Consider the following 23,127-nt stretch of genomic DNA (forward strand, 5'->3'; position numbering starts at 1 on the left):
GTTTTGGAATATTTTTTTATATATATATATTTTTTACAAATTACTTATCTGTGAGCTTCATTGTTTTTAAAAAATCCATCCGCCCTCATAATCTTGTGCATAAAACAAGCAAAAAAATCTTTTTTTTTTCTTCTTGAATTTAGTGTTTAAGAAAAATGTTTAAGTTTTTTTTTGCTTACCCCATTGGCAGATTTTTTTGCTTGTTTTATGAACAAAATCACTTAAATTTTATATTTGTGGTCTAAAAACTAGACTTATTTTCTTGGGTCTTTTCCTTATCAAAAAAGCATCTTAATTTAAGAATTTTTAGATATTTTTACTGAAAACAGAATTTCTTTCTTGAAAATCATTTTTTGCAGCGTAGGCAATTGCTACTTCCGTTTAATGGAGACTTATAGAAGTATAGTCCCGTTTTACTCATACGCGCATTTCTTCATCAGAATGTACTCGCGCACTTTACGCGCAACCGCTTGATATTTGTAACCATGTACGTTGCTCATGTGCATACACGTGAATAAAGTATGTAGCCCAGGGGATGTATAGCATTATGTCGCAATGCGCATGCATTGAACGTCTGTGTACATGTATGAGTCAAAGAAAATATACTTTGTAAGGCTGGGCGTTTGACCACCTTTAAAAAGTAGCACAGACAATGAGGTCACATTGCCCACGTGCTGGCTGCGTTTGGGTACAAAGTTGCCTTAACACACCAAACGGATGGCGGTCAAGCATCATGTCCGTTCTGTGCCTGCGTCAGATGAGATACCAGCTTGTAGCATCAGTTGGTGTTCACCACAGATGGATTTGTGATATTTTCGTATTGCCTTACAATGTAAAAAGTTATAAAGTTAATTCAATTGGTAACACCTAAAATATTTTCACTTTAAGTTGAATAAACAAATTTTTTAGGTGTTACCAATGTAAGTAACTTTTTCATTTATACCAACTTTTCACTTTTTATAGTTTATGAAGTATATATTTTAAAAATATGTGAATTAGATATGTAAAAATTTGATGAAGTTCTGTACGTTCCCTCTTGACTTTGTTGTTTGCTTCGTTCCTTCCATTTTTATCGTGCGCCAAATGAGTCTGAGAGGAAGCTGAATATCACCCAATTGCTTATGATAGTTTACATTGTTTAAAGACTTGAGTTGTAATAAAACGCATTCCCTCCCCTGAGCATCTCAGGTCTACCATATTATTGGTTATCCTCTTTGTTGGAAAATGCCTGGTTTCAAATAACAAACCATGTTAGGTGAGACCCAGGGAATGCCTTTGATTTAAAGTCCTACAGGGTGCGATAAGAAGTCTGCGGTTAAGATGTAAGGCTTTTGTCACGGCCAGGGTTGTGTCAAGGGGACACAATATTGTTGGTAGTCTTTTATGCAACAGAAGCAAGCAGCTTTAAAAATTTGGGGGAAATTGCTCAAGCTGAGGTTTTGTGTATATCTTGCTGGTCCATGAGCTGCTGTTATTGAAACAAGTAATAAACGGTAATTACAGGACTAAAAGCATGTGTCAAACAATAGCTGAGAGATGTTTGGGCTAAGGTGTTGAGGATAATACACTCTTGCTGCTTTTTACAGACTAAAAACCAAAGTGTAACCAAGTTTGATAAAACCAAATGTGAATTTAAAGTGATAATGCTGCCATCATTTATCGTACTCACGTTCATGAATTTCAAACCACACAAAAACACAGAGAAACTATACAGATGTTTCTTTCTCATAACATACAGTAATATGTTTTTAATGTTCCACAAAGTCATATGTGGTTTAAAACAACATGAAAGTGAATAACTTATACATTTTATAGGTCATTGGGAAAGCCATATCCTGAATCACTATGCTAAATTATGGTCATTTGCAGCTATGTTCAAAACAATGTTTCACGTTTGGAAATATAGATCTGGTGGTCCAGGTGCTTTGTCCCTGGATTGAATTAGTATCGCCCATACACCCGTTCCATCAAAGCAAATACAAACAGATTTGACGTTGATTTAAAGTCGGAGAGGGCCAGCGAGCGCTGTGGTCCTGATGCCTTGTAGAAATAAACAGCCGTCAGTTGTAGCTGCAGGTTGAGAGAATGATGGTTAAACAGTGTAAAAGAGCACAGGGGAGGCGTTTGCAGCCATAACAGTCTTGTTGATCCTGCTTTCATAAGCTTGATATAATGATGTTATAAAAGTGTCATAACAAAATCACAGTCAGCAGAGAGCATCCATAAATTTGTATAGGTGCACTGCTGTGACATCACACCCCAAGCCTGTAACAGACCTAATGAGTTTATGCAAAATTATTTTAACTTGCACTGTAAAACCGACAAGTTCAGAGTACTTAAAAATTTTGTAGAAAGTGATTACACAATTTTTTGAAGTAAACCAACTTTTTAAATACAAATTTTTAATTAAAGAAAACTTTAAAAATTCAGTTAACCCAAACTTAAAATTTTACATTTCATCTTATTTAACCTATTAATTGGCGCACGAGACTATATATACTATATATTGTTGGAAAGGTCTAAGAATGTAGTTTTCATATTTCAAAACCTTTTAGCAGTAATGCAGTAACTGTAATTTATTCATTTTTGACACAAGTAGGCAGCAAACCTTAAAGCAAACCAGCACAAACCTCAGTTTTTTTTTTACAATTTTATGTATTAAAAATAATACTATATTGCATTTTTATTTATTACAAATACATTTAAACTGATTTATATATTTTCAACTCCAGACACTTCACTAAAAAAAGTTGAATTGTCTTATTTAAAACAAAAAATTACCAAAATTAAAACCAAAATTAGGCTTATAGACCAAAAAAAAGTTATATTCATTTAAAGGTGTATATCACCTTTTCACCAACCCCTCACTCAAAAAGGGCTGCGCCAGTTAAAGGGTTAATATATAAGTACACTATACATAAATCTACTGTTTATTATAAGGACTGTTTACCATATTGTTTTTGGTATAATGTACTTAAAACTTTTTTACCATTTAATTTTTGTTCACAAGTCACAGAAACAGATCATGTGACTCATGAATATTTAATACCAGTGAAAGTGTGTTGAGACAGAACTTAGTGCTGACTTTCACACAGTTATTGTTTACATGATAATGTAACACATATCCAACCTACAGCCTAAGCACAACTTAAACCTGAAGTTTTATGGCATTATAACTTCTGTGTTATTAAACCTCAGAAAAATAAGGCTACTTACCAACAGTACTACATTGTATAGTTTAATAAGTTTTGGTTAATTAAAATTTTATGTTCTACAATGTTTCATGTCATATATTTTTTTTTGGGGGGGGGGGCATGAAGGGCACACGTGGGAGTCACCGTACACAAGGGTGGCTGCACATCAAAAACGTTTAAGAACCACTACTTTAAAATATTGTATTTTTAGTGATCTCAAGAAGAAGGGGCTAAAGATGATCAAAATGTAACAATTTTTATTTATTTATATATTTATGTATAAAAACATTTGTGTAATTGCCTTGTTTAGACAAGCTTACTATTACTATAAAATATAAAGACACATAAAAAAATATTTAACTCATTCCCCGCCAGCCTTTTTTCCCAAAAAGTTTCACAAAATGCCTTCCAAAAAAATTATTATAAAAATATATAAACATACAAATATATCATATATAAAACAGACCCTCTAATTTCAACAAACAAACAAAATGGGGGGAAAAAGAATGTTAAGATTAAATTCTTCTAAAAATATATAAACATACAAATATATCAAATAAAAAACGGACCCTCTAATTTCACGTTTCATCCTATCTATATATTTTTTTCTCTGCTTATAAACTCTTAAATATAGTGATGTGCAAAAATATCAATACAGCTAACTATCTTGATAATCTTTACACGATAGTGTATCGATATTTCAATCTCTACCATCGCTATTTAAAAAAAAAAACACATCAAATCCCTCCACCACTGCTGGAGTCATCGCTGTCCAATCGCTGTCCAGTTGTCTGTCATATACGTTTGTGGGAGTGAGAAAATGGCAGAAAATTTAAAAACGCCTGCAGCTTTTAAAGCCTTTGGAACCACCACTTTGGCTTAAAAAAGTCAGCTCTATTTTTTATATTTTTGATAAAAAAAGGTATTGCAATGTATTGCAACATGCAACGTATTGTATTGCATCGGGATACATTGTATCATGACCCATGTATTGTGTTACTTATCGTATCATGAGGCCCTTGCCAATGCCCAGCCCTACTTAAATATGGGTTTTTTTCTTTAAAAATGTTTTTTTTTAGCAAAAGCTGAAATAATTGCATTTTTGTGAAGGAATTTTGTTAGAGATCAGATTCAGAATGATTATCAAAACATACATAGATTTTAAAATTAGTAAATAACGTTCTGGCTTTCATTTTTTTCATAAATTGGGTAATCGCTGAATTGCAGATTAACGTAAAAAAAAAAATTCAGATACACATTTTTTATGCAAATGTTTTCTTTTAATTAATGAGGTAACTTGTCAATGGCGGGGAAAGAGTTAAAATAATACAAATATTAAGGAGTAAGTGACCCTAAACATTTCGTAGTCTAACAATAAAAATAATTAAAATTAAAATAATCAAACCTCTTGGATTTTTTACGATATATTGAAGAGGTACTGTAATTTTTTTTAAACTATATAAATAACCATGTAAATGTAATTCAGTACCAGAGTATTTATCAATTCACCATCTGATTCTCTGTACAATGATACTACTGTACTACAATACTTTCAGAAAAACGTTATGAATCTTTATGAAAAGCACTTAATTCATTATAAACTGACTTTATATCAGCCAACATCATTTCCAGCTGCTCAGCATTTCGTGGAGGTTTCCACGGCACGTTGGTTATTTAGAGCTTTGATTATAAAAACCATACATCCACACATCATTCGAAAGCCTCCCTCAAGTGCAACTAAAAATCAAAGTGGCATGAAACAATGATTGATCGCCTTTTAAATTTGTTGCTATGTGGCGAAACTCCTCAACTTTACATCAAACGCCTTTCTTTTTTTAAGAAGAAAAATGACTAAGTGCGCCAGAGATAATCCTTCAAACCCAGCATGAATTCTGACAGCACGTGGTGAACATTAGGGTGATTAAGGTGCGTTCATAATCCCTTCAGGACTGAAAGAAAGCTGTTGTCGGGTTTTTACGCGCTGCCATCCCAGAACGCTGATAATCGCCCCGTGGCCAAAACCTGTCACAGACCTCCACCGGTAAATAGACAATTAGACCTGTCTTGTTATTCCACCCTTGTATACCACACCCACCATTTTTCTGCTGTGACTTCCAAAGGGGCTTTCCAGATGTTTGTTATAAAGAGCATGTCCTGTCTCGGCCAATAAAAATCAATCTTTTGTTAGGACGTTCAGAGGGAAGGAAGTTTTATGCTGGTGCCTGGATCACACACGGACACAAGTGCTTTCATTATTCCCCTATTTACGTGCTTTACTCCTCTTTTACGAGAATCTCGGTGCTGGCGAGCATTCAGGCAGCAGTCGTGGTTTGAAAGAATGCAATTGATTTTAGGATTCAGAGGAACTGGTGCGTTTTCTTCGTTTAAAAGAGCGGAAGAACCCAGGCACAATTTTCCACCGTAATAGTATTCATGTCCGCACAGATTCGACCCACTGTGGCCATTGGTCTGACAAGGTTATCTCTCGATACTAAATCACCTCTGTGGAAACACACTGTAAGCTCGGGAACAATGACTGGATACAGACAAACAGAAAAGTACAACATGATAATAAACCAGCAGTGGGCAGATAAATCCAGAATATTATGTCCTCTGTACAGTCTATATGGATTGCTGTTATATATTCATCGTGTTCAGTAGATTTGGAGTCCAATGATAGTACTGAGATCTACAGGGAAAGTGTGGACTAAATCTTTTAAAACACCAGTTGAAGTCTAGTGCCGACATAGACACGTACTAGTGATGTAGTACTCGAGTCCGGTCTCGAGACTGATTTCTGCATTCTCGGACTCGTCTCGGACTTGTTCCTTCAAAGTCTTGGTCTTGACTCAGTCTCTGACCACAGTATGAGGAGAAGGATAATTTCAGACCGAGTCCTCGAGACCAACACATTTTTTTATGTTCATATAAAAAAACACACAACACATAACAATCATAATAAAATGCAATGTTGACGGGCATTATCTGAAAATGACATCCCATGGTGCAATGCAAAGATATTGCCATCAGAGCCGTTTATTTATCTCTAGAAAAATAAGCAGAAGATGAACCAATTCCCAATCTAGCTTAGTCTGTAGGCCTAACTGTTGATTATTAACTGGGGTGATATTAAATCATGAATATAAAAACTGACACGTTTTTATGGTCTTGGTCTCGACTCCGTCTGGACTCCTAAAGGACTCAGTCTCGACTCAGACTTGCTTCCTCAAAGACTGTATTTGAAAAACAACGGACTCTGTCTCGACCCTTCAAAGACTCGGTCTTGACTCGGACTCGGCATAGACGGTCTCGCCCCATCACTAACATGCAGTTCACAGGCACACATTGTTCATAGAGACTATAAAGCCCCCATTAAATATTTTTTTTCCTTTCAGTATAAATACGTAAGGCTTAATAATAAATATAAACTCGTATGGTACAAAACACTGACAAAATTCTCATATAGAAGATATAAGCATTCAAACTCGATAGTTCCTTTGTTTCAGTAAAACTTCAGTCATCACATCAAATAATGCTACACATTCCAAGGCACTTCAGTGAGCCTTTAAAACCATCTAAAGCTAATAGATAAAGCTAAACATAAATATTAATAATAAAACAAATTATTAATAATACATATTAATAATAATATTTATGTAATTTTTTGGGATGCTCCGATCGATCGGGCGCAGATTGGTATCGGGCAATAACGGCATTAAATTACCAACCCATTCTCACTCCCCAAGGCGTCAAAATCTGCAAGGCGTCAAAATCTGAAGCATGTTCAAACGCCTTCAGCGTCAGTATGAAGACGCGAAGGGTGCCCCTATGCGTCACTATATCGAAGAAATGGGAACTCCGTTGCTTTCATGCTAATCCCTCAGCATCGGATATAGACGAAAGGGAATCCCGGAAGGTGATTCCGTCACGTTATGCGACGATCGGCAGGATCATGCCACTTCTGGGCGGTAACTACTCAATTTTTGTTCCAAATCTTTTACCATTGTCGCTTGGGGTTGGGGTTAGAACGACTTTCTGTTACATAAAATTAAATCCCAACCCAAACCCAACTCTAACCCTAACCCCAAGCGACAATGGTTTAAAATCAGAAGACAAAAAGTATAAACCAATACAGACATCCTAACCCGAACTCTAACCCCAAGCAACAGTGGCTTAAAAATCAGAAGACAAAAAGTATAAACAAACTGACATCCAAACCCCAAGTCTAACACCAAGTGACAATGGTTTAAAAATTGGAAAAAAATTGAGTAGTTACCGTCCAGAAGCGGCATGATCCTGCCGATCGTCGCATAACGTGACGGCATCACCTTCCGGGATTCCCTTTCGTCTATATCCGACGCTGAGGGATTAGCATGAAAGCAACGGAGTTCCCATTTCGTCGATATAGTGATGCATAGGGGCACCCTTCCCGTCTTCATACTGACGCTGAAGGCGTTTGAACATGCTTCAGATTTTGACGCCTTGGGAAGTGAGAATGTGTTGCAATTACTTAATCGGTACTCACTAAATCAGCCAATCTCATGAACCAATCTTTCTGTTTACTTTTGTCATCAGGGCTCCTGAATGCGGCTGCGTTTTTCCTATTTAAGACGAGTAGTTATACGAGCAAGTTTGGTGGTACAAAATAAAACGTAGCGCTTTTCTAAGCGGATTTAAAAGAGGAACTATATTTTATGGCGTAATAGCACTTTTAGGAGTACTTGGACTCGGCGCAGTAACACCCTCCCTCTCCCATTATGAGAGTGAGAAGGGGAGCGGACTTTTCAGGCGAGTCGAAGTGCTCCCAGGGGTGCTGTTGCGCCGTGGAATGTAGTTCCTCTTTTGGGTCCGCTTAGAGAGGCGCTACGTTTTGTTTTGTGCCACCAAACTTGCTCGTGTGGCTACTCGTCTTGGATGGGAAGAGCGTTGGTGTGTTTGGTCGCTTCTAACTTTATCTCTAAATGGTACCATTGAATGAACGGGGCTAAGCTAAATGCTATCGAAGCGTCGCAGCGCGCTCCAGCGCTTACGTGCACGCACACAGATGATAGAGGGATGTATCAACAATTCTTAGTTAAGGTAATAACATATTTTAATATTGAAAATGAGTAGACTATTCCTTTAAATATGTTTAGATAAGGGGCCTCATTTATAAAGTGTGCGTACGCAAAAATCCACAGCAAAGTCCATATTTATAATAACTGTCTTTGACGTGGAAAAGTGCTTAGCGTCACGTCAGGGTCTGAGCAGACGTACCCACTATTGCTTGATTGCTGCAGGTTTTTGGAAATATAAGCCATTCTTGTTGTTTGAAATTGGGTTTAAACATTGACAAGCGCTCTTTTATATGTCTATGACATTAATTAGGCATTGTTTAAAGGCAGAGATCTGAAACTGCTCAAGTTCAAGTTCATTTGCGATTTATAGATTTGAAAGGGGTATGCCATTTTCTGCGCGTACGTTCAGTTTATGAATCACACATACGCATTTTTGTATAATGATCGTAAGATCAAATGTGGGATGGTTTTTATGCAGTATTTTATAAATGAGGCCCCAGGACTCAGGACATGGATCTACAAGGGTTGACTGCTTCGTGTCCTGAAATGGACTGCACTTACTCTCAATGAACTGATGTACAGTAATGGTACCCAAGAGACTTCCCCGTCTCTCTCACTATAAAAGTCTGTTTTTCCATCCACTGTTTTAATTATGATACATTTCTTAAATGGCACTATGTCTTTTTCCTCTTCCTGTCTCTTCTGCAACCACATTTTATATTTCTCTCTCTTCGTGCACTCACCCGGTCAAGTGCACCGGCTGATAAATGAAATCCATATGTTTGAGTGTACAGTGCAGTAAACATTGTTGCACATGGAGGTGAAGCATGTGTGTGCACTGACCCCCATCTGCACCCCCAGCCCGACCCCTCTTTGATATTAAAAGCTCATGGGTCACGCCGTGCAGTAATTGTAACGATTATATGTGATTTGGAGGTCTGGAACCGTCAGGCTACCTCTACCCTGCCCAGCTGTTTCATGCTTTTTTACTTCAGATGTTATTTGATCATTATATTTGGTCTCTGCATACTCCGTGTTTGTTCAGGTGGGTTTTGTGTTGTTGTTTTTCTCCGTCTTGCTATAAAGGACGGTAGGATGTCGATAGAGGGACCAAATAAACTGTACAGTCGGTTGTTTTGAGATTTTTGGCTCAACCAATAGTTGTATATGAATTTTTTCATTAATTCTGTTTGATGGGTTAAACATTTAGGAGAGGAGTGTCAACTGCATGTAGCTACAGTACATATATGATTTTCACAACCACGCACACCTTACTTTTTCTCTGGTTTGCACTCCAGTCCAAATCTCATTACAGCATCTCTTCACTGTGAATAATTACCTCATTATTGCTTCTAGCTCACAATAAAATTATTTCCTTTTCGCCGTTCTTGGCTCAACATTACTAGCTTGCAATTTGCTTTAAGTATTAAAGTGTATCTCAGTGGATATTGAATTTTTTTTATCAGACACCACAGGTAAATCACCTAATTCTTTGGTTTTCATATAAAACATATTCTCGAGGTGTGCTTGACCTCGGAAGATAATGCGCTTGTATTAAAAACGTGTCATGCAAATGAGCGGTAAAAATCCGTTAAATTTCGTACCCAAAGCATGAATTACCTTTCATAGGAATGAAACACTCGCTTTGCGTCAGTGGAAAGTGGTCGCTTAAATATGACCAGGGGTTTCTATCATAAGATTTGAACTGAGGCGGGTCTGCATTCGCGCGCGCCTGCCTCCCCCGGCCCCCGTCCATTTACATCCATTCCGCATCTTTATCACCTTGCTTTTTAAAAATATTTTTACTCAGTAACGGATATGATTTAAAATGTAGCGAAGTACAATACTTTAAATAAAACATATTTTAGTAAAAGTAAAAGTACATATTTTAAAAAATACTCAAAAAAGTAAAAGTACACAAAAAAACTACTCAATTACAGTAACGTGAGTAAATGTAATTCGTTACTTTCCACCTCTGGTTACAGTACTCGCCCCTGTGAATTAGAAAATTTTCTGCATCTCTGCATAATTTTTTTTGTGAAGTCAGCCGTTTGTCACACAGGAGAATAAATTAATTTGGGTGTGGTAGATGCATCTTTCATTAGCACACCTCACATTTTTAGGTGAAGAATCGGTTGTGATCCCTTAACAATTACGAGACCTTTACCTGACCATAAATCTGAAATGATACTGTGCTTGTTGTGCAATCTTTTACACTTGTTAACTGCAATTTTGTACACTGAACAAATTAAATTTGGATCAACTTAAAAAGTTACTTCAATTGGTAATGGCTAAAAAATGGCGGAAGAGCACTTCGTTTGCAGCACTTGGACCTCGCAGTAACATCATCACTCCTGACTTCTCCCCATCTCGCTCAAACTTCCGTCAATATTACTGTGCCCGGGGTCTGCAAGTGCTGCAAACTAAATGCTCTTCCGCCATACAATGTAGTTCTCATTTTTTGTCCGCTTAAAAAATCGCCACGTTTTATTTTGTGCCACCATACTAACTCGTGTAACTACTCATGTAACAGTCTTTAAATAGGGAAAACATGGAAGTAGTTTTTAAATTTATCCCTGTTTGGATGCTAAGGAATGAATGGGGCTAGGCTAAATGCTAACACATTCATGACACACTGCACGCATTGAATAAAGATAGGTATGCATTAATTCATCTAAGTTGAGGTAAGAACATAGTAAAATATTGAAAATCGATGGTGTTTTCCTTTAAGAGCAACGCAATAAATGTATTATTATATGCTGAAACGAACATGAACAAAGATAAATCATAAATGTTTTACCAATTAAAGTAACTTTTTAAGTTTATCCAACTTTTACTTTTTACAGTGTAAACTCATACTCTTGTAAAGGAAACAGGAGATGATTTTATTTTTATTTTTAGGAGAACTATCCATTCAAGCGTGAATTCATTTTGAGCTCAAAAATGTGCTGTTTATTGTGACTATACTACTGTCAAACTGTGTGTAACAGGAATGCATTTTCACATTTCAGGCCAACACACCAACAGGGCGTCACTCGGTTTCTGTCGAGGTCCAAGTGCAGAGACAGAGAGAAGACAGAGACTCATTTACACAAGCCCAGAGGCAGTACAATTCCTTACCACGGTAAGAGAAGCCACAATTCATACACAAACCACAGAAAGACCAACACACTATCTCAGAACTGCTTAACATGTTTACATTTTTTCCTTCATAAAAAATTTAGTTAACACAGTATTTGAAAGTTGTAATGTTAAACATCCATTATTTGAGTTCCACACAAACAAAAACGTATGAAAAGTCACCATTGTTGCCAGATTTGCTTTACTTTGTACCATGTGAATACCATTATGAACGTTTGCGTGGCTCATTTCAAAGCTTACTATGTTAGATTACCATGTTAAATGGGACATTTCAAAATACTTTTTTAAGATGTCAAATAAATCTTTGGTGTCCCCAGAGTACTTATGTGAAGTTTTACCTCAAAATACCTCACAGATAATTTATTATAGCATGTTAAAATTGCCACTTTGTAGGTGTGAGCAAAATTGTGCCGTTGTGGGTGTGTCCTTTAAAATGCAAATGAGCTGATCTCTGCACTAAATGGCAGTGTCGCGGTTGGATAGTGCAGTTTAAGGGGCGGTATTATCCCCTTCTGACATCACAATGGGAGCCAAATTTCAATGACCTATTTTTTACATGCTTGCAGAGAATGGTTGACCAAAACTAAGTTACTGGGTTGATCTTTTTCACATTCTTTAGGTTGATAAAAGCACTGGTGACCCAATTATAGCACTTAAACATGGAAAAAAGTCAGATTTTCATGATATGTTCCCTATAAACATTTGAATCAAATCTAATTTTAATCATTGTAGTATGGTGTCCTAGGAGATATATCTCTATATTTCCTATATATGTATTGTCATATAGGAAATGCATAGAGCAAACTACATATAAATGAATGCAAATAAATTTTGGCCGCAAAGCAAATATGCAGTCTTATTTTTATGTCTCTCTGACCTCAGTGGCATTTTAATCTGAAGTCAGCCTATTGTCATGTGCTTGGCTCTGTTTTAGCTCTAAGAACGGCAACAACGTCTGGGCAGAGAGAATAATATGTCTCTCCTAAACCTAATAAAGATCAGACCGAGAACCTGTTTGTTGAGGAAAGTTTATCTTGGCAACCACAGTCTATAGGGCCCCACTTTATTTTGGGATGGATATCGGTCCCATCCCTCATCTGTTTTTATCTTCTCTCTCTTCGCTTTATTCCCCCCCTGCCTTTTGCATATTTGTCATAAATGTCAATAAAGCTTAAAATCTGGCCCGCGGGCTGTGTTTGATATCGGCGTTTCTACTCGCAGCCATCGGTATCTTCTTAATCTGCAGCTTCAGTTCATGCAAAGCATCCTGCCAACAGACACCAGAAGGAAAATTCCCGCGTTTGAGCTTTACATACTTAACTGAAGGGGGAAAAGCCTGCAGGCGGTGCTGATAAAGTTTGACTTCGTATTTACGCCACAGCAGAAAACAATTTTTTTTAAGGTGCCTCCATGACGGCAAGGTGGTGTGGGTGAGGTCAGTGCGTTGCAATGCTCTTGCGAGGATCTTCGTCTTTTGTCCCAACCTTAAAGAGCTCATTTTTGTTGTATTTTAATTTTTACACCTATTTTATCATCCATCAGGTGAAAATTGCAAATTGTATCACTTAAGTATCAGAAGGTAACAGCTCACATTTTCTTGACAAGAAAAGTGTCATCATTGTCTGTGCAAGCTGCACATTGAAGTTTAAAGTTAGAGGCTTGTTTACGATTAAAATTAATAGCTTTTCTTAACAAAATCAAGTGGATGCATAAAATGGTATACATTTTATTTTCCATGTTTTTTCTTCAATAGCATTTTGTTTTCAAAAGTATCACGTTGCATTCTGCAAATACCGGGAGTGTAATTATTGAAAAATGTGTATGTGTCTGTGCGTGTGTGGTCTAACCTACATGCACGGATCTTGTTTTGATTGGTTTTAGGGGTGGTGTAACCAGGATATATACAATTACAGAATTACTCTGCCCTCAAGCACTGACAAAGCCCAGCACACACCGCAGAAGTTCAGAAATCCCAATTCATTCTTCAATTTCTCCCGCTCGCTTCTTCCTAAGGAATTCTGCGGGTCGATAGAGAGGTTGACATTCACGACTCCACGGGACGTGGACATAATGACAGTAAATCAATGCAACCATTCAGCTTCCATTATTTCTCACCGCCTTAAGCACCATCAGTGTTGCTGTCTATATCGGGCGCGCTTCAGACGAATACACTGGCAAACTCTCACTCCTGACACTTTCCCCAGGGAAACTCTGCACGAACCACTACCCTTTGATGTGCATTCTGCCCCTAATCTCCTCATGTCGCCGGTCAAGCTGGTGTGAAATGACCCCCGATCTCTCTGAGGGGGACGCGACGGAGGTACGCGCTCATTAGTGATGTAAGGTTTTATCAGAATGTCGCCCTTTACGTCAACTCGGGTTGATCAACAGGCACAAGGGCATAGTGTGGATTATAAAGCAGGTTTAGTTGGGATCCAACTATGTGTTTACCCTACGGGTTCAGATTTAGCACTTGGCTAATGAAGGGATCTGTTTTGGGAGGTGGATTAGCTGAAGGAGAGAGAGGAGGAGAAAATAAGCCAGATAAGCAAAGGGAACGCTGATTAGAAGTAATGGAAGTCATGTGAAACGGGTCGCGGCTTCACGCAACAGCTGCGTGTTACAATACGACACATGCACGCGCACTCACATAGATAAGATGTTGGTCCCACATTCCAGCGTCTCGTACCGCTTGCTGTTAACAAATAGAAAACATTACTCAAGGTGTTGAGATAATATTGTTCTTCGTGTGTGTGTGCGCGTTTGTCCTTCGGATAAACCATGATGCACACCAGCTGCGTTTTGGATACTTGCGTACCATGAAACCAGTTCTGCTTTGCAAATAAGCCTTGTATTCCTGTGTTAAAGTTAGGTCTTAAAATTTCACTTCAAAAGTTACAAATAATTTAATTTTGACAAAATATGTTGAAAAAATTGTATTATTAAAATATACATTTGTAATAATAACAAGCATTTCGGAACTAGAACAAGAAGTTGAGTTTAGAGTTTATTCAACCTGATCTCACGGGAATTCATACGTATTTTTCAAGTTGGCTAATTCGAATAAATCCATACAAAGATTTGTACAAAAAACATACAATAGAGTGCCACAGGGATGATGTATTTTTGTAGGCCAACACGGAAGTTGGCAGGACACTTGTTCCCTCGCCCATTCATTTTTTCTATAGTCTTTTGGATTATCATAAAAATACGCTCTGTGTTTAACAAAAGTTTCACACTTACACATTTTGTCCAACAAGATAATCTACACAGATAAACACAATTTTTAAAGTCTAAATGCGTTTACTAGAAATTAAAAGCTAACTTGAGGCTACAAGAGAACTACACCACAGCCTCTCGACATCTGTCATAACCACCAGGCTTCCGACAGCTCTTTCAAACTTTATTAAAGGAACACGCCCACATTTTGGGAATTCAGCTTATTCACCGTATCCCCCAGAGTTAGATAAATCCATACATACCTTTCTCATATCCGTGTGTGCTGTGACTCTGTCTGACGCAGCCCCCCGCTGGCTTGGCTTGGCACAGGGACTGGAGGTGAATGGCTCCAGCTAGCAAACTGCTCCCAATAAGTCACAAAATAACACAAACATTTTCCTATTTATATGTTTTGATTTGTATAGTCACACCGTGTACAAATAACAAGGTCATATGAGACACAGCCATTTTTTAACAGTATACACACAGGAAACTATATTCTCCGAAGGCGAAGCACTGCTACTTGGACGAAGTGATTAACACAACTCTGAATGAACGCTCTGAGGCACCCGAGAAGCCTCCTGGTGAGGAGCAGAGCGTTCGGTCAGAGTATGCTAGCTGGAGCCATTCACTTCCAGTCTTTGTGCTAAGCTAAGCTAGCGTGGGCTGCGTCAGACAGAGTTACAGAACGCACGGAGATAAGAAAGGTATGTATGGACTTATGTAACTCTGGGGGATACGGTGAATAAGCTAAAGTCTCAAAATGTTGTCGTGTTTAAAGGAACATGACCAGAGTTTGGGACTTAAGCTTATTCACCGTATCCCCCAATTTAAAAGCATTTTCCCTGATAAGGAAATAAGGTAACGCTTTACTTGAAGGGATGTTCATAAGACTGACATGACACATTCTTAATGATGACATGACATACTATGAAAATGAAGGAAATTTTTTTCACGTTTATGACAACTGTCAATAAGTGTCATTCATTCAGTTATGTCATTTTTAACCCATAAAGGTAAGTAGTTTCTTAAGTTTAATCATTATTCTGCTATGTCATGTTTATGACTGATTTATGACAAGTTATGTTGTATTGGTTTATGCAAGTTGTCATAACAAAGACATCTCAAACAATGTCATCTTTGCATTAAAAATGACATGATTGAACAAATGACCCTTAATGACAGTTGTCATAAAAGTGCATAAAATCTCCTTCATGTTCCTGACAGGTCATGATTATGAAGGTGTCATGACAGTCTTATGAACAACCATTCAAGTAAATTGTTACCGAAAAGAATCTATGGATGAATGTTTGTTGGGAATTGTGCCCATATTGCATTGTTTTTGAGATCTTCATGCGTGATGATGTTTAAAGTCCTCGACAAAGTCTGTAGTCCTGTGTAGGAACTTGTAAGCATCCCCCCTTTTAAAGACACTTTAAAGCATTAAAAAGTCACGAATGGGGGTATTACTGGTGTATTTATTGTTATAGAATAAAACTTGAAAATATCTTTTGCATAAAATCTTTTTTAAGGCGTTTAACCAAAACCCCATAAAAAAAAACATTGACTTTGGGACGATGAAACGGAAGTACAAAAAAAACGAATGTGGTCGTACGAATTACTATTAATGTTCAAATTGCCATAAGATTGTGTTGGTTTGTTAATATAAAATTGTACATTAATTACTGTTTATTAGTAAATACTGTTAAGCAAATTTTTCAATAGTTTCCATAATAGCAGATGTTAAGAGCGTTCATGCATGGATGTACGATTATGGCAAAAAAGTGCACGCTTTAACGTTCGTGTTGTGTATATTCTTGTGTTTCTGCTTGGTGTGCTCTTAGTGTGATTTTGAATGGCTAACACTTATTCCATATTCAGTACAGAAGCAGAACAATACACCGCAATTCAGTTTTCATTTGCCTCCAGCCAATTTTCACTTTGAAGTACCTGGGAAAAGCAGGTTCATAGCCTTTGACTTTAAATTTTTCGCCGTACGCAGAGTCGAATGTAATATGTATTCATTTCCGAACCCCACTGATTTTAACTTCATATTCAGCTAGAAACAAAACAGGACAGTCCAACAAACAGCGTGACCTGTACTGTATGTGCTCTCCTGTTTGTTAGACTATGAAATGAAATATTTAGTGGTGCCTGCCACGGCAAGAGTCAGTATTATAATTGTTCACACGTAGCGTTTGTTCCCAATCATTTCCCCAAAGTATTGTTACATAACTTGTATGTCTCATGCTGTTTGTACTATGAACATAATTGAGCAATCGCCTTAGCAACCATAACAAACAACCATCATGAGAAACACTCATCTTTATCTTAGAGTAAAAGGTAAAGTTATGTATGGATATAATACAAATGCAGATTTTGTATCTTCACATGTCTTGAATTGATTCCAGGACACCTTCAAAAGCACTTAAAGCATTCCAAGTCTCTCGTGGGTGTGAGTCGATGTGTGAAATCCCCACAGAAACGCACACACTTTTGCACTTAGGCTTTTAAGCGCGTAAGGCCACTGAGGTGCGTTGGGCTTCATTTAGCTGCGATCCACGGGGATGTGGCATGTTAGCTACTCCAAATTCCGACTTAATGGATCCTAATAGCTGTGCAGAGAGAAGATGGACATTGTCCAAATGGACATCTCTTACAATGACTGCTGGTTTGATATTTTCCCCCCACTTCCAGACAAGGTTGTAACCCCGGCAGTCTGTCAAACACTTACACGGTTGATTGACGATACCGTTGGACATTGAAGGATCCTGTGATTTTGTGTGTTGGTGTTAAGCACTAGCTGACCTCGAAAATAGAAGCTAAATGCGTAAAGCCAAAGATTGTTTTTATTTAAGTGTATTTGGGGTTGGTGGGTTAGCATGTTGCTAAGCCATTGCTACTGTATGGTGATTTGAGAGGATGCTAGGTAGTTGCTTATTGGCTAATTTAAAAGATTTCAACCTTAAGTCTTTCTGATATCCTCGTCTCTAGATATAGCCCAGGACATTATGCCTGTTTTGTCATCCAACAAGCAAATAGTGTAACACTTATTAAAGCAATAAGCCCCAAGAGGCAGTGGGTTAACAGGGCATTTTATAACAGCTAAGGGGCTTTGTGAGGCACGACGCGAAGTGGAGTTGTTATAAAATGCACTGTAACCCCACTGCTTCGCAGGGGTTATTGCGTTTATAAAACGGTTACTTCATAACGTTAGCAGGATTTCATAAAATAAAACACAAATAAGTTGTAATTATATTAGTACAAATATTAGTCTTCCACCAAACAAAGTAGTTCCTCAGAATCAAGTGTGACTGAAACAGAGCGCAGTTCACAACCAACACAGACGCAGCAAAGACACAATGAAAATATGATTTAAGACTGTGGTGTTTATTTTTATAAATCACCATTCACTTAATTATACATTAACATTTATATCGTGCAACTGTTGAAGTGATGATCAAATATGCTTGGAAGCATGCTGAACTCTTTCCCCGTCACCATTTTTTTTTAAGTTGCCACCCAGTTTTAGTTTAATGCCTTGCAGAAAAATTATTTCTTTAAATAAACATAAAATATCAAATGAAAGAACAGACCATCGGCTTTCAAAAAAAAAAAAACCGTTTCATCCTACCTTCATTTGTTCTCTTATTGTTCTCTTATATAAGTTTGAAATATTTAACTCAAGCGAAAAATTCGCATGACACGTTAAGTTAAATCTTGCGAGTAATCTAGAGCAAGTAAAGCGATGCCCCGCGTTTGGTGTGTACGTAGCATTAGGCACAAAACTGTGCAATCTTAAGTATGGCTTACAAATTGTTGCACAGCAGACGACTCCAAGCCAGATCTGCACCGGATCCAGGCGGAAGTCTGGTGGAGTCGTCTGCTGTCTGGGATTAAGCTGCGGGTTTGAATCACATGATTATCATTTCTATGTTCACTAATAATAAATAGCCAATAAGCAAACTTATTTTAAGTAAATGTGCCCATATTGCATTGTTTTTGAGATTTTCATGCCTGGTGACGTTTAAATTCCCCGACAAAGTCTGTAGTCCCATGTAGCGTTGTAAGCAACCGCCCTTTTAAAGACACTTTAAAGGATTCAAATGTCACAAATTGGAGTATTACTGGTGTATTTTATGTTATAGAATAAAACGTGAACATATCTTTTGCATACGGTAACCCAAGATCTTTTTTAAGGCGTTTAACCAAAACCCCATTCAAAAAACCCATTGGTGGATTCATCTGTTGTCTGGGTTGAAACTGCGGGTTTGAATCACATGATTATCATTTCCAAATTCACTAATAATAAATAGCCAATAAACAAATTTATTTCAATAAGTTTTCTATAGTCTGACCCTTTTTTCTGTCCCTCACGGCCACAACGTAAAAACCCCAGCATCGTGTCCCAAGACTCGTGGGAGAAAGTCTACCCTCCTGGCGAGGGATTTCAGACCGCCAAAGAGAACCCACGCTACTCCAGTTACCAGGGATCCCGCGCTACCAATGGCTACATAGGCACCGTCTCCACGGGCATGAACGCCCGCGTGCTCTTGGAGACGCAAGAGCTCCTGAGACAAGAGCAGCGACGAAAAGAGCAGGAGGCTAAAACCAAGCTCCCTGCTATGCAAGAGATGCCAACCCAGCCTCCAAGCCAATTCCCTGCTCCTACCACACCCAAAGGACCGTACCGTCAGGATGTGCCACCTTCACCCACTCAACTCGCCCGGCTCAACCGCATACAGACACCAGAGATGGGCCATAACTTCTACTCTTGAGAGCTAAACTGTATCACAGCAATAACATTTGGAGACAGCCATAGAGACTAGGGAATTCGTGGAGAAAGGATTCTGGGTAACAGGTTGACAAGGTTTCTTGTTCTTTTTTTACATTTGTATGAATTGAAATGTTTTTACACACTGAAGATCTTTGTCTGCCATTCATCTCTCATCCTATATGCGTTTGTATTGAATACATTGACGTTATGACACTTGGTGGGGCCTTGGCTTGACAATCACACCATAGCCTGCCTGAGGCTTTGATACAAGACTGTTCCCACAGTATTGTGACCTACATATCATGTTTTCTATCAAGTATGCGTGCTAAGAGCACGTCGAGGGTGGATGAATCTCATGCAACCTGTCAAGCGAGGGTCGTATTTCACAATTTTACAATATTCATTAGTGTTTTTGCAGTATGAAAATAATAAGGTGTGTGTGTGTGTGTATGTGTAGATATATTTTGCTTATAAAGAGAGTGTGTTGCGTCTAGGTTACAACCCTACATCCTTACATGTTTCTACCACTGACACCTCTTTAACCCCTCATACATCTCACTTGCATGTCATGTGACCCCACCCATTCCCACCCAGTTCATAAATAATCCTCAACTCTTTTTTAGATTTGTAAAAATTTAATTTTTTTGTAATTTGTTAAAATACTTCTTAGTTTAATGTGCAGAAAGCTGGGAAGCAAGCCATATGGTACTATAGGTTCCTAAACACTGTAAACAATGCTAGTATTATTTTTCTATATAGCATACACTGATAAATCGATTAAAACAATTAGGGGCGGTTTCCCGGTCGGGGCTTATCCTAGTCCCAGACTAAAATGCATGTTTGAGCTTCATTAATTTGAAAAACAAAAACATACTGACATATTTTAACATATATCAGTGCCATTGTTTTGTCTCAAGATGCACACCAGTATTGTTTTTTGTAAGGTATGTTTGTAAAATATATAATTAAGGCCTAGTCCTGGATTAATCTAAACCCTGTATGGGAAACCGCCCCTTAGTGTTTATTAAACTAACTGGAGTCAGATTAGTCATTTAAAATGTATTGTAGTATACACTATATAGTGTGCATATGTGTGTGCATATTGCTTTCAGACGTAGTAAGCGTGCATGTGACTCTCTGACCTTTGCTTTTGTACAGACTGTCTTTGGTTTCATTGGTTTAGTCAGATCTGTTCCACCTTTACATTTTTCATTGCACAGGTTAACGTCAATTGCTCGCACACATGTTGAATAATACGACAACAAAGCTCAGGTTACAGCTTGCGCCGCGGTAGCCACGGATACAGTGTAAAATCTGTTTAAAGCAATAGTTAACCCAGTCGTTTGCCATCTGTCATCTTCTGCTCAATTTCAAGCCCTTAAATCCCCACATAGTCTCTTTGCACTGAAGAAAAACAGCTAATAGTGTTACTTCTCTTTCCATGCATGGAAAGAGATGGGTTCTGGTTTAATCAAGCTCCAATAGAGGACCTCAAAAGTTGTCCATGAAATCTGTGCACTTCTAAAGCCTGGAGCAGAGTCCTGCACGGGTCCAATTTTGGAGACCCGCTCCCACCCGTACCCGCAAAGTTCAGCACCAGATCCGAACCGTCAACCGTGATAATATTAAAATTAAATCCGCACCCGACCAGACCCGTTAATATTTGGCCCGTTACCCGACCCATACCCGCATAATCACACACGCTAAAATCGTACCAATTAAAGTGCTTTATTTTTTATCTCGTACCTCTCTCAACATCACAACAGCGTCATGAATGGGCTAATGAAACAGGCTAAAGTGCGCTTTGTTTTGTGCCATTCAAGTAGCCTACCATCGGCACAAATGGAATTATACACAAATAGACCTATTAATGAAAAAAGAACAAGGAAAAAGTACAACCTAGTACCTACACAACCTCTGCTGTGCTTCTAAGTCTCATCTCGAAATGCTTTCTAAGAAAAGACGTTCCCAGCTTCCGACTATCAACGGCAAAACTTTATGCAACGCTCGCTGCCACTAGGCTACGAGAAGAATCAACAAAGGTCGTGCACTGTCGCTGTGGTGGTGACGTGATGGATCAAATGTCATATGTTGCGCGTGTAATGATAATTTAGACATACGTACAAATATTGCACATATTTTCATTCGCGCTACTACCCGTCCGCACATAGTTAATTATCCGCCCGCATCCCTGCCCGTGAATTTTAGGAATGTCACAATCCAACCGTTTTAGACACTTTTATGCGGGTATCCGTGGGTACCCGACCCGTTGCAGGACTCTGGCCTGGAGTATAGTCTGTATTTACATGAATGCACAGCATCGCAAAGCATAGTATATAGTATATATAGACCATAAATGTACACAGACGTTCGACGCATGTGCATTGCGAAAAAAATGCAATTCATCTCCTAGGCTACATACCGTATTTTCCGGACTATAAGTCGCTCTGGAGTATAAGTCGCATCAGTTAAAAATGCATTTTGAGGAAAAAAAACATATATAAGTCGCAGTGGACTATATGTCGCATTTATTTAGAAAATTATTTCACAAAATCCAGCCGAAGGACAGACATTTAATCTGGAAAGGCAAGTTATTCAACTAAACAATGGCACACAGAACAGCAGTCTGAATAGGTGTCTGTACTTGTTAATGTAACATAAACGATACACAATAGCATACAGAACATACCTGTGAATCTGAATAGGCTAAATGAACACGACAAGCCAAATCAAGTTCAACAAACTCCCGAAGTCATTCCACATCACTGTATATTGAATCACATTAATACAGAAGCAGCATATAGCGGACTCCCGTGGCTGTAGACGGAAATGTTTTTTTCTTGGTTCATATGAATTAATTTCGACATATAAGTCGCACCTGACTATAAGTCGCAGGACCAGCCAAACTATGAAAAAAGTGCGACTTATAGTCCGGAAAATATGGTACTACATTCTCTAGGTACAGTATGCGTATGCGCGACCTACGCATACAAAGTATGCACGGTTACAAAAATCTAGCGGTGCTAATGTAGTACAGTGCGCGCATATTATTTTGATGGCGAAATTCGCGTTGCACAAACCCTCTGGATGCGTAAAAACGGATCTATACTTCTATCTTCAGTCTTCTGTGTGACAGAAAACAAAACTGTAGCTGTTAGTTTTGCATGCACATGGCAGTGAATGAGATTTCAAGCACATATCGACTTAAATTGGACTCTCTGGACTGCTTTTATGGTGCTTTTATTTTGGAGCTTGGCAGTGTAAATCAATTTTTATTTGAAACTTTACTTCAAAGCATATCATTTTGAGTTGTTATAAAAGACACATGCAGTCTTAATGTTTTATTTTTCGGATCATTCAGAGATTAACAAATGTGACTTTTTGAAATCTGTCTGTACAGGATGTGTGTATTGTATCACCAGTGCCTGCAACAGTCTTTCTTGTTAGTAACTGTATCCTGGCAGAGACATTAAACACTTGGCCACCACATTTTCAAGAGCAAAAGCTTAAAAAGTGCAATAAGCTCTTACAAAAGCCCATTGACCGATGTACTTTTCTCCAAGCGAGTTCAAGTCCTCCTGGCATCTCTCCGTATCACATCCATTTATCGTGGAAACATTCAGTATGTCTTCTCTGTACAGTAAGCAATGAGGGATGGTTTCCTGATCTTCGAGAGTTCGGTACGTCCTCGCCGTTTTTGGATCTGTGGTACGACATGTGACCTAGTATTGAATCTGCA

At 38.2% G+C, this 23,127-nt stretch overlaps 1 protein-coding gene across 4 annotated transcripts in view; it reads left to right on the forward strand.

Annotated features, from left to right (window-relative positions):
- pard3aa (par-3 family cell polarity regulator alpha, a) overlaps positions 1 to 22,922 on the forward strand; it is a 557,061-nt gene extending 534,139 nt beyond the window's left edge. For all 4 annotated transcript variants that reach the window (XM_073864006.1, XM_073864007.1, XM_073864004.1 and 1 more), the window contains 2 exons: positions 11,263 to 11,371; positions 18,986 to 22,922. In XM_073864006.1, coding sequence (XP_073720107.1) covers positions 11,263 to 11,371; positions 18,986 to 19,389 — 513 coding nt within the window. In that variant the 3' untranslated portion in view covers positions 19,390 to 22,922. The remainder of the gene's footprint in view (positions 1 to 11,262; positions 11,372 to 18,985) is intronic.
- Positions 22,923 to 23,127: the final 205 nt, after the last annotated feature.

The sequence above is a fragment of the Misgurnus anguillicaudatus genome, chromosome 25 (assembly GCF_027580225.2).
Source record: "Misgurnus anguillicaudatus chromosome 25, ASM2758022v2, whole genome shotgun sequence".
Taxonomy (NCBI): domain Eukaryota; kingdom Metazoa; phylum Chordata; class Actinopteri; order Cypriniformes; family Cobitidae; genus Misgurnus; species Misgurnus anguillicaudatus.